The sequence below is a fragment of the Cnephaeus nilssonii genome, assembly GCF_951640355.1.
Source record: "Cnephaeus nilssonii genome assembly, chromosome: 20".
In the NCBI taxonomy this organism is placed as follows: Eukaryota; Metazoa; Chordata; class Mammalia; order Chiroptera; family Vespertilionidae; genus Cnephaeus; species Cnephaeus nilssonii.
In genome coordinates, this window is record NC_137091.1 from 41,993,167 (window position 1) to 42,009,795 (window position 16,629).

A 16,629-nucleotide genomic window follows, 5' to 3' on the forward strand; every position below is an offset into this window, starting at 1 on the left:
ACTGCTGGTTAATACCAACCCCAAACATCTCCATACTTTCCACCAACCTCCAGTATGCACCTCCATGACTCACTATCTTCAACAGTCTCACTCGGTCCTCCAACACCCACCTTCGATTCCAATATTTCACTGCGCCCGTAACCCCCCCAGTGTTCCAATGATCCGCCAGTAACCCCGAATCTCCTCCTGGTCCCAGCCGTCCCCACAGATAGCCAGTGCTCCTGACTTCTGCTGAAGCCACTCTGCCCCATCACAGATAGTCCGAGACCCACTTATTCAGTGGCCTCCCAGATTAGTCACCAAATGTCCCCGGGCCATCTCCCTCACACTCAACAAGCCCTACAACGAACTAACTTGGCGTCTTACTCCAAATCCTGCTCCTCTCCTGTGACCCATTCTTAGGGCCAGCATCACCCCCCAGACCTGAGTGTCTGCCTAGATTTGTATAGCCCTCCCCCCCACCCCGCTTCCTGCCCCCCGGTCCTGTATTCTGTCACCTGAAATCCTCTTTTCCAGCCCCTTCCTCTGCACAGCCACGGTCCCACCTGCTCCTCTCCTGCTCCGGGCCCTGTACCAGCCTTATCTCTGCTCTCCCAGACTCCTGTCTCCCCTCCCCTTGGCACCTAGAGCACAAACATGACCAGGCCCTCCCCTGCTGAAAGTCCATCTGTGGCTCCCTAGTGCTCTCGGGGCAAGTTAAGCCCTGAGTGATCTCTTCCTGCCATCTGCGTTCCCATCACCTCTCTCACCACAAACTCTTCACACCGTGTCCCAAAAAATGAGGTTAGAGAAGCTCCCTCAGTACATCACCTTCTCTCTTACCCTTGGGGCTCCTCACATGCTGTTCCTCTGCTTGGAATGCCCTTCCCCACTCTGCCCTTCACCCCCCCCCCTTTTTTTTTTTAAGTTGAGAAGGAGGAAGGGAGAGAGAGATCGATTTGTTGTTTCACTTATTCATGGGTTGATTCTTGTATGCGCCCTGGACCAGGGATCAAACCTGCAAACGTAGCCTATCGGGCTGATGCTCTAAGCAAACAGAGCTACCCAGCCAGAGCTGCTCCTGACCCTGTAAGCGGCAGCTGAGGGGCTCTGTCAGTCCTGGGGCAACACCGTCTGGGTTGTCATTGCTTGGGGGTGCTCCCGTCTCCCCTGTAGCGTATGAGCCACGGGAAAGCAGAGGCTGCTTGCTCATCTCTGTGTCCCCTGGGCTGGATTGAGCTGACAGGAGGCTTTTTATTTTACTTTTATTTTTTTAAATCCTCACCCAAGGACATGCCAGTTGGTTTTTAGAGAGAGGGGAAAGGAGAGAGAAGCATCGATGTGAAAGAGAAACATCGGCCGGTTGCCTCCCGCATTCGCCCCCTCCCAGAGGCACGTCATGCCCCGAGGAATGGACAAGGGAAACGGGGGAGCCTGTGCGGAGCTGTGTCAGTGTTCCCGGCAGAGCCCATCGCCCTGACGTGGGGGTCACGTCCACAGGTCGGTGAGCAAATGAATAAATGACCGGGCCGGAACGCCAGGGGAACGTTTCATTTCGAGCAGCTGCCTTCCAGGGGCAGAAAGCAAACCAACAGTGAAAAAAACAGCTCCTAACTACGCAAAAGGAACAACGCGCTCTCTACCTGCTTGGGGGGAGGGCGCTGCGGGGCCTCAGTCCTCGGGGTCCTCATCCTCATCCTCCTCCTCGTCCTCCTCCTCTTCCTCAGCGGCCGCCAGGGCCTGCTCCTGGGCCGCCTTCAGGGCCTGCTCCTCCTCCACCGTGGGGTCGCTCATCTCCATGACCTCCAGGCCGCTGGGGTACTCCTGCTGGACGGGCGGCGGCAGCATGGGGTTGAAGTTGTCCGGACTGTACTTGTGGCCCCAGCCGATGTACATGTTCTCAAACTTCCTGGGGGGGCAGTGAGACAGCGGGGAGTCCTCCCTCCGAGGCCCCAGCCTGGGCGTCGTGGGGGGGTGGGGGGTGGGAGTCGGCACAGACACAGGGCGATGGAGACGCTGTGCGCGGTGGGGAGAAGGGTGCCCCTGGGTTGTTCTGTTCCCTTGTTCCCTAAACACCGAGCAGATACCAAGTGCCACGCGGCGTCCAACGGTGGCCGCTGAGCCCGTGAAACATGGCTAGCACACGCAAAACACGGAATTTCTAAATGGATTTACTTTTCTAATCTCATTTGGGATTTCTTCTTTGACCCACGGGTGATTCAGGAAAGTGTTCATTTCTACATGTGTGTGGATTTCCTTCCGTTACTGATTTCTAATGTCATTCCAGTGTTGTTAGGAAACTTCTTTTTCTCTGATCAATCCTTTTAAGTCCATTAAGACTTGTCTTACGGCCTAGCATATGGTCTACCCCGGGGAATGTTCCGTGCGCACTTGAGAAGAATCTGTATTCTGCTGTTGTTGGGTGGAGTGGATTTTTTGTTTTTGTTTTAATTCATTTAAATTTAAACAATAAAGCCAATACTCAACTCGGTATTGGAAACAGCTAAGTCTGACTGGGACAACTTGGGTGCATGAGTCTACTTTTGCAATTGGAAAGGTTGTGAAATGTGGATATAGGCCAAGTATTCCCAATTAAAATGTAGGTCCAAATTGAGATGTGCTTGTAAGCATAAACTCAGCTCAGATTCCAAAGACTTAGTATGAAAGAGAAGAATGTAAAATAGCTCGTCAATCATTATTACATTATTGATTTCATGTTGTAATAATGTTTTGGGTATTTGGGACTAAATAAAATATATTAAAATGAATGTTGCCTGTTTATTTTTACCTTTTAAAAATATTTTTTTTATTGATTTCAGAGAGAGGAAGGGAGAGAGAGAGAGAAAAAGAGAGAGCGAGAGCTTGAAACATCAATGATGAGAGAGAATCATTGATTGGCTGCCTCGAGCCCACAACCTGGGCATGTGCCCTTGACCGGAATCGAACCTGGGACCCTTCAGTCCACAGGCCGATGCTCTATCCATTGAGCCAAACCGGCTAGGGCTATTTTTACTTTTTGAATAAGGCTGTTGGAAAATTTAAAATGCCATAGGTGGCTCCTATTTCATTTACTATGGACAGCACGGGTCTAGATGTGGGGACCTAGCTATCAGTCACAAAACTGACTAGAATCCCTGCTGTGGTGCCTGCGCTGTAAAGGGAGGAGATAATAATACTCAGGACAGAATCGGTCGGGTCCCGGCCAGCTCGCGTCTCCCCAGTTTTAACTGGGGAAGAAAAGAGGAGAAAATTGGAGAATAAACTGAGAGGCAGGGTGAGAGGCAGAGAGAAGTAGGGAGAGAAAGAGAGACAGCAGGAGAGATGGGGATGGAGAGGTTGTCATGGGAGCAGTTTGACTTGGATTTTGCTGATCCGGAGGCTGAGCTCGCTGGGAAGGCAGAGTCCGGGTCTCCACCCAGACCCATGCAACCACAAGCTGAGCTTCAGCCAGGTCCCCAGCCAGTCCTAGCACTCACCAGACACTCTAGTCTAGAATGTCCTCCTGCCTACTCCCCTCCCCCCATTGCTTCTTTCTTCCCCCAAGGATTTCCGATCAAGGCTGCTTTTCTCAGGAATCCTTCCTTGCTCCCTTCCAGGCAGGACAGAGAAAAGCTGTCCCTGCATTGGCCCCTCCATTCTCCTTAGTGTCCTCATCTCAGTTTGTGACGGGGTTTGGGGGAGGGTTTGCTGGAGGAGTGAGTGGGGGGTGAGAGATGTTACGCAATTAACGCCCATGCTTCCTGTGTCTGCTCCCGGGGCAGGATCCATATCTGCCTTTCCAACAAAGGGCCTGGGGCCCAGCACACAGCTGGCAAACAGGGGTCTTTTATAGTGAAAAAAAAAAAAAAAAAAGAAAGGATTGATGGATGGATGGATAGATGAATGGATGGGTGCCTGGATGGATGAATGATTGGGTGGTGGGTGGGAGGGTGGATGGATGAGTGGTTAGGGGATATAGGGTGGATGGGTGACTGGAGCTCCCAATTTGGATCTTTTGTTTCCAGAGGGATATTGACAAATCAGGGTGTGGCCAGAAGTGTGCTGGCAAAAGCAAGCGTGCCTCTTCCCTGCTTCTGGAGAAGAAGTAATCATTGCCAAGCATGTGGCTGAAGTGTCAAGATGACATGAATTCCCACCTCGACTGTATGTCATGGTAGCGAATAGAAAAGGAAAATCTCTGAAAAAGCGCCATGCCACCTGGTGGACGGACCGGGTAAGTACGCTCGCCCTGTGGCCGCAGGTGGCGCCCTCTAGTGGTTGATCAGAAAGGCTGGGATGTGCCTGGTAAGAGGGGCGAAGACGCTGGTGGGAGTGTGTAGCTGCAGGTGGGAAGATGCAAAAGTGATTTCCGCCTGAAAATCTTTGGGAGCAACAGGTGGGGAAGACTTCCGGCCCATTGAAAGAAGACCCTTCAAATGAGAAGAACTGGCAACGGGGCCCCAGACTCTGCTCTTGTCAGGGCCACCCCAAAGGGGGCTCCCGAGTCCCGTCAGCTCAGCTGTGACGCATGCAGCAGGGAAGCCCGGGCCAGGGGACCAGAGACCCAAGTTTGAATCCCGCACATGCTGTGTTCCCTGGGGTCAGCCCCTTCCCCTCTCTGGTCCCCCATTCTCTTTTCCGAGGGGCTGCCCTCTTGGTGTGGGGTTTCTCATTTAGGCCAGTGGAACCCCTGGAAGCAGAGTGAGGGGCTCAGCCTGGGGGGCTTCCCTCCCGATCTCTGCCCACCCCGGTGAGTTGCCCAGCCGGCCTGTGGGGGCGCCCTCCCCTGGGAGACCAGGAGAAGACCTACTTGCCGATGGCGAAGGCATAGGCCCCGGGCCAGAGATTGGAGCGCACGACAGCCACGGAGTACTGCGGGCAGAGGCTGCAGGACACGCGCGCGGTCCAGGGTGACATGTGCATGATTTCTGTGGGGACGTGAGGAGCACCAGGAGGTCAGAGGCTCCACGCTGGCTGCCCACGCCCTGCACAGCCCCCAGAGGGAGCGGAGAGGGGGGAGGAGGGGAAATGAGGAGGGGTGTGGAGGGAACTGTGGTGACTGACAGCACGGCCTTCAGCGCTGGCACCCTGCTCGTGGCCACCCCCTTCCCGTGCGCCCAGGGAGCCAGGCCGTCTGTCGGACCCTCAGTGCCTGCACCCGGAAGGGGCACAGACAGGGCAGCCGCTGCCCGTCTCCCCCCGGCTGGCCACTGCTTTGGACCAGAGGGCAGAGGGCAGCGCACGGGTCACAACATGGGCTCTGCCCACGCCCACTCTCAGCCTCCCCGTCCTGCTCCCTCCGGCACCTGAGGCCCCAAACTCAGGAGATGACTGTCCCTTCTCCCCAAATCCCGTCCGAGCTCCGCCTCTTCTGGGGAGGCCTCCCCAACTCTCTCTCGTTCCCCAAGCCCACATGCCCCCAGGTGGGCACTGCCCTGCTGGGCGCCAGCCGCCGCTCGCAAGGTGGACGCTTCCCGTAACCCCAGGAGGAGGCGCTGACATGATGCCCGTTTTATAGGCGAGATAACAGCTGAGGCTCCGAGAGACGACCCTGCAATGTTCTAGCCCATCTCCCCGCCCCCCCCCCCCGCCCCCCACTTCAGGCTGGTGGCACAAGGTGAGGGAGACCGTTACCTGCATCTTCTGAGAGTGGCGTCAGCAACGGGGGCCCAATCTCCTGCTCCGCCTCCTCCATCCCCTCATCGGCCTTCTCCTCCTCCTCCCCTAGCTCCTCCTCCTCCTCCTTCTTCTGCAAAGGGTTCACCCAAGTGCAGCGGCCCTGGAGGTGGGGGAAGTCAGGTGGACAGAGGACAGAGGACAGCCTGCACTCTGGGAGGAGGTGAAGGGCCAGGCAGGCCCCGGGGGACTGTCCGCAGGGACCCAGGTACGGGCAGGGGGACAGGGTTAGTCACAGGAGTTGGGGGCAGAAAATGGGCCGAGGCAGCTCCTGCCTCCTGCTAGCCCCGTGGCCCCCATCTGAGCATCCATTCACTCATTCATCAGGTACTTATGCGCACCTGCTACATACAGGCCCTGCGCTAGGTGCTGGGATGCACCCTTGAGGAAAGAGACCCCAAATCTCTGCCCTGTGGAGCCGACATTCGGCAGCCCATATCAGCCTCTGTTTTCCCAGCTGTGGAATGGGGGTGTTATAGATGCCTCTCCCATCGGATTGCTGTTGGGTTACATGAGATACTGAGGAGCTGATCCGTGTTTGTTGAAGGAATGAGTGAACCCAAGTGCACGGTATATTGCAGAGCTCAGTTTCATCAGCTATGAGATGGCAACGAGGGCTGTACGGATCTCCAAAGGGGTTATTTGGATTCATTAAAACCTTGTGGAATCAGCCCTGACTGGTTTGGCTCAGTGGATAGAGCGTCAGCCTGCGGACTGAAGGGCCCCAGGTTTGATTCCGGTCAAGGGCATGTACCTCGGTTGTGGGCACATCCCCAGTAGGGGGTGTGCAGGAGGCAGCTGATGGATGTTTCTCTCTCAGCGATGTTTCTAACTCTATCCCTCTCCCTTCCTCTCTGTAAAAAATCAATAAAATATATATTTTTTAAAAAAACCTTGTGGAATCAATAAGTATTTATTGAATGAAAATATTTTAAGCCTATAGCCAGTGTTTCCTTGAATGAGTAAATAAGTGGGTATAAAGTTCAGGCCCATAGGCGTTCAATAAATGAAGGTCCACAATCTCTTAGCCACAACTCCAAAACCCGACAAGAAAAGCTCTGAAAATCGGAAGTTTCTCATGAGGCATTTGGCCGCACCCCTGACCTGACCGGCGGGGGGCCGTGCAGTTTTTCGGCAGGAAAGACGCGGAGGCCTTTGAGCCCGGGCTGCCGCCCCAGCCTGGCCTGAGGCGCTGCCTGCTCCATGGGGCATGCAGTTACCTTTTCAAAATCTGAAAAGCTCAGAACTCCAGCAGGCATCTGGCCCCACAGGATCTGACTTTTCTTTGCCTGACTGAATGAATGGGGAATGGATGGATGAGTGAATGAATGAATGAGGGCTAAGCACCGTGGCTAGCAGAGAGCAGGAGTCTGCTAGGTCTGGGGAGTCACACCCGAGCCACCGGGCTCTGGGACGGGTGGGGCCGGTCCCGGGGCCTCACCTGCGGGAGGATGTGCTGCATGTGGTGCACCCAGTTGGCCATGGAGTCCACCAGCTCAAACACGGGGATGCCCTCAAAGTCGGGGTTCTCCTCGAAGGAGTCTCGCCCAGCGCCGCCCTCCTCTTCCTCGTCCCCCTCCTCCTCGTTGAACTGGTAGAAGCCGAGGGGGCTGATGTGCGTGGCGGCCGAGATGCGGGCGATCTGGGCCCGCAGGTAGTTGGCCTCGTTGCCCGGGAAGGGCGGGTAGCTGATGACCGGTGCGTCCAGGTGGCCGGTGAAGAACTTCTTGATCTTGCGGGCCTGCACGATCTGGATGGGCGTGACGTGCGGCAGCCGTGTCCACGGCCGGCCCGGCTCGTTGCACACGAAGTACAGGTACTTGTTGGTGCCCGAGCGGCTCTCCTCCTTGGGGATGACGGGCGGCGGCTTCCACATCTGCTTGGGGAGGATGTCGGCGGCCTTCTCCTCGTCCTCCTCGCCCTCCTCCTCGCCGTGGGTGTCGGTGACCTCGCCACCCTCGATCAACTCCACCTCCTCCTCCTCCTCCACCTCCTCCTCGCCCTCCCGGAACTCCACCTCGGCCACCAGGTAGCTGCGCTTGAGCCCCAGGATTTTGCCCCAGAAGCGACAGGTGTGGATTGGCTGCTGCTCCACCAGCTGCTTCAGGGCCAGGAAGAGGCGGAAACTCTCGTCGGAGCTCAGGCCCACGCCGCCCTGTTCGAAGTAGAAGGCTGACTCCATGATGTTGGGCACGGCCGTGTCTGCCTGCAGAGGGGAGGGTGGAGGGCAGAGGGGAGGAAGGTGAAGCCCTGCTCCCCGTCCTGGCTCTTCTGGAGTCCAGAGAGCTGACGTGCGGGGTCACCCAGCTGCTCCTGCCGCCCCCTGGCGTTGAGAAGCAGGGCCAGTCCTTGGGGAGGCTGTCCCTTGATGGAAAAGGCAAAATCACACGAAGAAAAAATCCCTGGCGTCTTCATCCCTCCCCCTCGTTCCTGCCTGGAGTGGGATGCGAGAGCTGGAGTTGCAGCAGCTACACTGGGACCGTGAGGCAACACCCGTCTCACACCCTGATGGTGGTGGAACGGAGAGGCGGAGACTGCCTGGTCCTCATCGGCATCACTGACTGCCTTACCCCTCCCCCCCCTTTCTGGTCATGTTTACTGTTATTGCAACTAAATGCACTTTTAAGAGATACCCCAAGTCACATGGCAAATGAAGGGAAGAGGCTGGACTTGAACCCAGGAACCAGTGATGTTGGAGGATGGTGGCGATAAATCCTGCCCTCACTGCCTCCTTTTTTACCGTCTGCTTTGTTCAGGGGGAGAGAGAGAGAGAGAGAGAGAGAGAGAGAGAGAGAGAGAGAGCAGAAAGGGAGCAAGAACAAGAAACCTTCCTGGGACTAGACTACAGGAAGGTTTCGGCCCAATTGCCCCTTATCCATTTGGCCACAGGCTGTCCCAATATTTTCTCATTCAGTCAGTCCAGAAATCTCTATTCAAGATCCAGTGAGTACCAGGCCCAAACTAGTGCACGCACTAACATACAGCAGAGAACAAAACTGATGCGGCCCTTCCTTATGAGGTCAGCACAATCTGCCCTTGGCCTTGGCCTTGGCCTTGGCCAGCCTGACCGAGCAGGGGAACCCACAGCCCAAGCCAGGGAGACAGCAGGCTCCCTTGCCAGAATTTGAAATCAGATGGAGAGAAAGGGGGGAGGGTGGGCGGGCGGAATAATGATCGCACCAAAGCAGTCCATGCCCTACTCCTGGGGCCTGTGAACATGTGAGCTTACAGGGCATAAGGGACACGCAGGTGTGATCCAGTGGGGGATCTTGAGAGGGAGCGATGGCCCTGGGGGAAGTCACAAGGGCCTCGATAAGAGGAAGGAGGAGGCAGGAGAGGTTGAGAGGGTGGTGGCAGAAGCAGAGGTCAGGGTAGGAGCTTTGACGATGTCCCCTGCTGGCTTGGAAGACGGAGGGAGGAAGGAAAAGCCAGGGAAACGGGCTTTTCTCCCACGAGCCTCCATCAGGAAGGCAGCCCTCGCCTTCCCCTTGGTGTTCGCCCAGTGAAACCCAGTCCGCCGGCCTCCAGAGCCGTCAGAGGGAACAGGAAGTCGTCTGAAGCTGTTTGTGGTGATTGGCTCCAGCAGCAACAGGGAACTAACCGGGGGCCAACTTCTCCGTGTGGCTGGAGGGGAGACACCTACGTGTGTAAATGTGAAGTGGCTGGCTCTCTGCACGGAGGGACGATGGAGGCCAGTTTACAGAAAGAAAAAGACAGGACCAAGCCCAGCGGGCCTGGCTCAGTGGTGAAGCATCAACCTATGAAGCAGGAGGTCACGGTTCCATTCCCGGTCAAGGGCACATGCCTGGGTTGTGGGCTCGATCCCCAGTGTGGGGCGTGCAGGAGGCAGCCGATCAATGATTCCCTCTCGTCATTAATGTTTCTCTCTCTCCCTCCTCTCCCTTTCTCTCTGAAATCAATACACACACACACACACACACACACTGAGTGGCCAGATTATTATGATCTCTGAACGCATAATAATCTGGCCACTCAGTGTATATCCTATATAATAAAAGGCTAATATGCAAATTGTCCCCTCGACCAGGAGTTCGACCAGCAGGCAGGCTGGCCGGCCAACTGCCCATGTCCCCTCTCCCTGGCCAGGCTGGCCGGACCCCACCCATGCACAAATTCATGCACCAGGCCCCATACACACACACACACACACACACACACACACACACACACACACACACACTGAGTGGCCAGATTATTATGCGTTCAGAGATCATAATAATCTGGCCACTCAGTGTATATTTTAAAATAGATCTTTCCCTGGGACCTCTTCTAAAATCTCCACCCTGAAAACCCGTAGGAGGGAGGACCCAGTTCATTCTCCCTCCTGGGAGCACGCCAGAGTCTTTCCCATCCCCCTCTCCACCCACCCCCCCCCCCCCAGCTCCACGGACCCTTCCTCTGCCTCTCTAACTCCTCTCCTCAGCCCATCTCTTCTACGAATTACTCTCCCCACCTCTGAGATTTTATATATAAATGTTCTCTTAGAGTTTGAGTCTCGGCTCTGAATTCCTTCCTAGCCAGAACTCCAAGTACTGAGGTTGCTGAACCCAGGTCTGGGCCCACCCCATCCATCTAACACCTGGTGCGGCTCCCGCTGCCTACAACACGACCACATTTAAATGATCTCACCCTGCCCTTCCGGCCACTGCTGATTGGAGCAAGAGTGGCCAACTGCCCCCAGATGACAGATCAGACTCTGCTGCTCCCCCTGCAAACTGCTTCTTTTGGGATGGGAGGGTAGGGGTGAGGGGAGAAGACAGCCAGCCCTCAGGGCCCCTTTGCTGGGAGCCACCTTGCCAGCCCTAGATTGCTTGCAACCTAACCATCAGGTGTGATAGTCACATGTCTCCATTTCTGCGACATCACCTGTTTCCTGCCTTAAAGTGACCTGTACTTCCAGCATGTATAGTACAGTGTTGGTGTTTGGGCTGTGACACCATAATACTAAAGCTAGTCTAAAATTATAAACGTGAAAATAGGAACTTTTCAAATCAGAGGCCACAGTGATGAGAGCCTCAAGCTCCCAAATAGCCAGCCCTGCCCTGTGGCGACCACAGCAAGCGGGAAGCCGGCCAGAGAGAGAAGGCACAGACTAGAGAGTCCAGAAACAGACCGGGTGTCCAGGTAAACATCAATGGCAGAGGTGGCATTTCTCAGCAGGGGGAGTCATGGCTAGCCATTGGAAAGAAATAGAAAATGAGAGTGAGAGCCCTTCCTCCCATCAGACAGAAAAAAATCTACACCAATAAGAGAAACATGCAAATTGATCATCACTTTGTGACATCCACCAGCCAATCAGCAGTGCGTATGCAAATGGACCCAACAAAGATGGCGGTGGCCCCACCCCCCAGCCGCTCCTGGCCTCTGGGCAGCACACATACAGGCGCAAAGCAGCTGGGTGGGGCGGACGCCTGCTATGAGGGGGAGAGCAGGGGGTGGAGGGAGCTAGAGGAGCGGCACTCTGGCCGGAGCAAAGACTGAAGGCGGCAGCCAGAGCGAAGGCCTGGGTCCCGGGTGCCAGAGGAAAACTGGTGCTGGCAGCCAGGGGAAGGCAGGCCTATTGCACGAATCTTCATGCAACGGGCCTCTAGTGTATATATAATTCTGAGTTATCAATTTCTTTGAGTCTCTTCCAAGAATCCTGCACAGACCACAAACTTCCACTTTTTTGCCCTTCTACAGACCTCACATTAAGACCTCCAGCTCCGTCGGTCCTAGCCCGTTGGGCTCAGTAGGTAGGACATCAGCCTGCGGACTGAAGTGTCTTGAGTTTGATTCAGGTCAAGGGCACATGCCCAGGTTGTGGGCATGATCCCCAGTTGTGCAGGAGACAGCCAATCAATGATTCTCTCTCATCATTGATGTTTCTATCTCTCGTTCCCTCTCCCTTCCTCTCTGAAATAAAAAATATATATTAAAAATAAAGAGAGAGAACTCCAGCTCCAAGTTCTAAGGGGCGGACCCTCCCAAGAGATTGAATCTCAATGGGGCGGAGCTTCAAAAGCCACAGAGTTCTAAGGAGGCGGAGGAAGCGGGGCCTTAAGGGACTTGATTGGTGTGTGGGGTTGGGGTGTGGAGGATGAAAGGTGCAGTTCTAAGGGGGTGGGGCCTCCCCAGGAGAGACTGTTGATTTGAAATGCAAAACTATATTCTCAAATAAAACTGAACTGTCCTTCGTGCCTAAAACTTGTATTCCCAAGTGCACTCTGCTCACCAGGGCTCATTTCTTTGCCAGATTGTTGTTGCTGGTTCTCTCACTATCCCACCCCACTCTCGCCAGAATCCTAGCATCTCAGAAGCCAACACAGACAAACAGCATCTGCAGATTGGGCAGAGCTTAGCAGGGCTTTGGAGGTCAAGGTCCTGCCTTCCTGGTCCTGTCTCCAGCCCTGCCTAGCTCGTTCCCTCTGAGCCCAAGTCCTTCTTCTACAAATCTATCTCTATATATAAAAGCCTAACTGACCGTTAGCTATGATGTGCACTGACCACCAGGGACCAGACACTCCGACTGGTAGATTAGCTTGCTGCTGGGGTCTGGCTGGTCAGGACCAGGCTAGATGGGCTGGACATTCCCTGGAGCCCTCCCACGGTCCCTCCCCTGCTGGCCAACCTCCCACATCCCTCCCGGGCCGTGATGGTGCACCAGTGAAGTCCCTCGGTCTGGCCTGCACCCTCTCGCAATCCGGGACCCCTTGGGGGATGTCGGAGAGCCAGTTCCAGCCTGATCCCCACAGGCTAGGCCAAGGGACCCCACCAGTGCACGAATCCGTGCACTGGGCCTCTAGTAAGAATATAATAAGTAGCAGTTGCCTTGTGAGTTGTTACAGGGTTGAAAGGAGACAACACTCCTGAAGGTCTTGGCGCAGGGCATAAGAGGCATCAGAATGATCATAATCAGAGAGTCCTCAACAAATGTTTCTTGAATGTGTGAAGGAATACTTCACCCGAAGTTCAAGCAGTCATCCAATTCTGGAAACTAGTCGGCGGAAGAGCTCTTCTTGCAAAAGGGGAAACCGAGTCCAGGGGCTAGGGGACACTTCAGTGCTGAGAGGTTCCAGGAGGCAGTGTTTCCCAGAAAACCCTGCACAGCGGCACTACGTGGGAGGGAGGAGGGAGGGATGGCGGGAGAGGCCAGCCGCCACCTCCCCATGGCAGCTGGGCTCAGCTTCCTCCAGAGCAGAGCTGACCAGCCTGTCCTCTGCTTCCGGCCCTCCCAAGGCGCCCCAGTGGCCTCAGGAGAAAGCCTGCACCCCTCAGCCTGGCACTCAAGGTCCCCTGTGACAGCCCCCCGCCCCCCCGCCCGCCACTGAACACACACATTAAACTGAGATCACCTGCATTTCTGGAGTCCACATGCTCCCTCACTTCCAGGCTTCAGCACAGGCTATGCCCCAGTCTGGGCTGCCACTCGCCCGCCACTCCTCCCCGCTGGCGCACTCACCACCTCCTCCTCCATCTCCTGCTCGCCCTCAACGCCGCTGCCCCGGATGAAGAGTGTCTTCTGCTTCTCGGCCATCTCGTAGGTGGGCTGCATCTCGGGGTCATTCCGCAGCGAGTCCAGCTTGGGGTGGAACCACTCCAGCTGTGTGGTGCGGTTCAGCGACTCCAGGATGGACAAGGGATCCTCGGGGCGCTGGTTCAGGATTTTGGTCAGCATGTTCACCAGGTGCTCGTACCTGCCTCCGGAGGGAGTGGGAGGTGGGGGATATTACTCACTCGGCTCACTGCTCTGCGCCCGGCCCTGTGCCTGGCGCTGGGGACACAGTAGAGGAGACGAGAGTGGAGCTGACATTCTGGTGATGGAGATAGACATGAACCAAATATGCAAAACTCATGCTGTCAGGGGTGGTAATGTCTAAGGAGACAATAAAGCAGGGAATGGGCCGGGACCGGTTTGGCTCGGTGGATAGAGTGTCGGCCTGCGGACTGGGGGGTCCCGGGTTCGATTCTGGTCAGGGGCATGTGCCTTGGTTGCAGGCGCGTCCCCTGTGGGGGGTGTGCAGGAGGCGGCTGATCGATGTTTCTCTCTCATCGATGTTTCTAGCTCTCTATCCCTCTCTCTTCCTCTCTGTAGAAAATCAATAAAATATATATATATATTTTTAAAAAAAAGCAGGGAATGGGACTGGGAATGCCAGGGATGGGTGATGGTTTGCAATGTTCAGTAGGAGCAAGGAAAATAATTCCATGCTGATCTCATTGAGAAAAGAGATGCTGAAATCCTAAGCCAAATGGCACCCAGCAATTGCTCACAAGGATGACACACCCTGATTCAAGTGGATGAATCGACAGGGATGTACGACTGGACTGATGTTAGAAAAATAGAAAAAGACTGTAACTCCTCATGACCGTGTGTTAAAGGGGATCTGTAAGATCACCTCAGTAGGCGCAGAGAAATTGTTTGATAAAATTCAACACCCATTCATGATTAAAAAAAGAAGCTGGGAAACCAAGAATAGAAGGCAACATTTAAATAATCCGATAAAGGATAGCTACAAGTAACCGACAGCACACCCCAAACATAATGACAAAAGACTATAGTGCTATCCCCAGTGGGGGGTGTGCAGGAAGCAGCTGATCGATGCTTCTCTCTCATCGATGTTTCTCACTCTCTCTCCCTTCCTCTCTGTAAAAAATATCAATAAAATATATTTAAAAAAACAAGACTATAGTGCTTTCCACTATGTGACTGGGGATGCCCGCTTTCACTTGTTTAATGCTGCACTGGAGGCGTCAGCCAATGCAATCTGACAAGAAGAAAAGCATTGCAAAGGAAGAAGCCAAACTGTCATGGCTCATAGATGATGTGACAGGGGATGATGAGCTGAGGGTGTGCCTCGTGTCTGGGAGGAACACTGAGGAGGCCATATGGCTGGAGGGGAGTGAGGGAGAAGGCTTGTGGTAGGAGTGGAGGCCAGCGTGGTAACGGTATGACAATGGTTTCCATTCACCGTCAGGCAGTGAGCCGTGTTGAATTCTCGCCACAGTCATCTGAGGAACAGCTATGATCCGCACGCTCCGGATAAGGAAACTAAGGCTGAGGAAACTTGAGGTCTAAGTGTATTTGGTAGCACAGCCAGGATTTAACACCAGGACCAAACTGGTTGGCTTTCAAAGCCATGCATATCCAAACGCCCGGGGTGTGGGAACCCTTTGGCAACGTCCTGGGTGCGGTGGAGGGCCGTCCATTTGGAAGGGTAAGGAGAGGTCAGCCTCTGGCCAGGGCTTTTCAATAAGGGAACTTGAAGCTAGAGGGCTGGGAACTGCTGAGGAAGTGCGACTGGCTGATTTTGACCAGCCTCCAGGAGATGAAGTTTGGAGAGCAGGCAGGGGCTGAGTTATAGTAAGGCCTGTGCGGAACATGAACCTTCTCTTGAGGACCCTGGTTCTGAGCATGGGAGGGATGGGGGCCAGCTTTGTGCTTTAGCAAGACCTGTCACTTCTGCAACCTCATCTCCCACTGCCCCTCCCCCCCCCCCTCGTTCTAGTCACACCAGCTTCATTGCTGTTCCTCAGACACAGCAAGCCTTAAAGCCGTCAGGCTTGCTGCCCCAAACACTTGGTTATTTGCAAGGCGCTCCCCCTCGCCATCCTCAGGTCACTGATCAAACGTATGCTGCTCAGAGGCCTTCTCTGACCTGTGCTATTTACCCTCTCCCCTCATCCTGCCTCATTTTTTCACCTTATTACTTATTATATTTACTGTCCATTCTCCCAGCAGAATGTGAGCTTCATGAGGAGGTAACGGGAAGGGGGCTGAGAGATGTATTATGACTAGTTAATAATTAAGTGGCCTTGGCTAGTGCCTTCCCCAAGCAGGAAAGGTTAGTGAGTAACAGGGCCACGTGAGCCCAATCCCTTGTGCGGGACTCCTGGCTCTGCTGCCTCAGAGCTGTTGTCCCGGATACGGGCCCTCATTCCTGTGGGTTTCCTCCTCTGTGAAGTAGGGACAGTGGAGGTGCCAATCTCGGTGTGAGAACTAGGGGTCAATGTGTGCAGGACTGACTGGCAACTATTGTACTCTTTAGTTATTGTCAGTATTTAGCCTGTTAGATGGCTCCAGAGCCATCCTCTGACTGAGGAGACCCCAGAGCCTGAGGGAGGGTCTTGGCGGGGGCCTCTCCCCGCCGGGGTCCCGCCCCTCCCCCGCTCGGAGCTCCCTCTCACAGGCTGAGGTCGCAACTGATGCTGGTCTGCAGCAGGTAGGCCTTGGCGTTCTGCACGGCCAGGTCCCGGGGCTCCGGCTCCGACACCTCCATATCGAAGGGCATAAAGCCCAGCTCAGAGGGCGAGAACTGGAGGGAAGGGTCATCCCGCATGTAGGGCCCATGCTGGGCTTCCTCGCCGAACTGCTGGAACTGCTGCTCTTCCCTCTGGTACGCGGCGAACTGGGCCATGGCGTCGGGCTGGGAGTCCTGGAAGGCGGACTCCAGCTGCTGGAAGAGGTTGCCCTGGCCCTGCTGCAGCTGCTCCAGCATCAGGTTGGTGTGGGTCCTGTCCTCATCCAGGTACGGTTGGCGCTGGAAATCCGAGGTCGGGTACGCGCTGCTACCCTGGGGCTCCTCATATTGGCTCAGCCTGGCCCCTGGAGGCCACCCCTGAGCCGCCAGCACCTCCTGGCTGCTCCTCATGGCTCCCAGCTCCACCGGCGGCACCTCCGCGGGGAGCGTGAACTGGACCGAGGCGGGCTCCCCGCTGCGCCGCCGATCAGAGCCCTGGGAGCTGCTCGAGGCCAGCTGGGGAGGCTGCTCGGGGTCGGGCGGCGGGTCCCCCATCGTCCAAAAGGGCGCGCAGGCTGCTCGGAGGGAGGCTTGCAGACAGGCCGGCCAGTTGCCCGCCCGCGCACCCGCCCAGTAGCTGCCGGTTTCCAAGGAGGGCGGGGCGGGCCGTTACCAGGGGAGGCGAGGCGCGGGCCGGAGTGGTTTCCGCGCAGGCGCAGCCCAGGGGGGCTTCCAGCCTCCAGCCGGCCGCCCG

General features: G+C 55.6%; 1 protein-coding gene across 2 annotated transcripts; it reads right to left on the bottom strand.

Annotated features, from left to right (window-relative positions):
* Positions 1–1,041: 1,041 nt before the first annotated feature.
* Positions 1,042–16,439, bottom strand: RSPH6A (radial spoke head 6 homolog A). 2 transcript variants are annotated; one of them, XM_079800453.1, is made up of 6 exons: positions 15,823–16,439; positions 13,097–13,331; positions 7,076–7,840; positions 5,593–5,737; positions 4,769–4,886; positions 1,042–1,888 (listed from the first exon to the last, which is right to left on the bottom strand). In XM_079800453.1, exons 1-6 carry the CDS (start codon positions 16,428–16,430, stop codon positions 1,651–1,653), a joined length of 2,109 nt encoding a protein of 702 aa, XP_079656579.1. In that variant the 5' UTR covers positions 16,431–16,439; the 3' UTR covers positions 1,042–1,650. The 2 variants fall into 2 exon arrangements, with proteins under 2 accessions (XP_079656579.1, XP_079656580.1); XM_079800454.1 differs by having other exon boundaries at positions 1,736–1,806.
* Between the last annotated feature and the right edge of the window lie 190 nt (positions 16,440–16,629).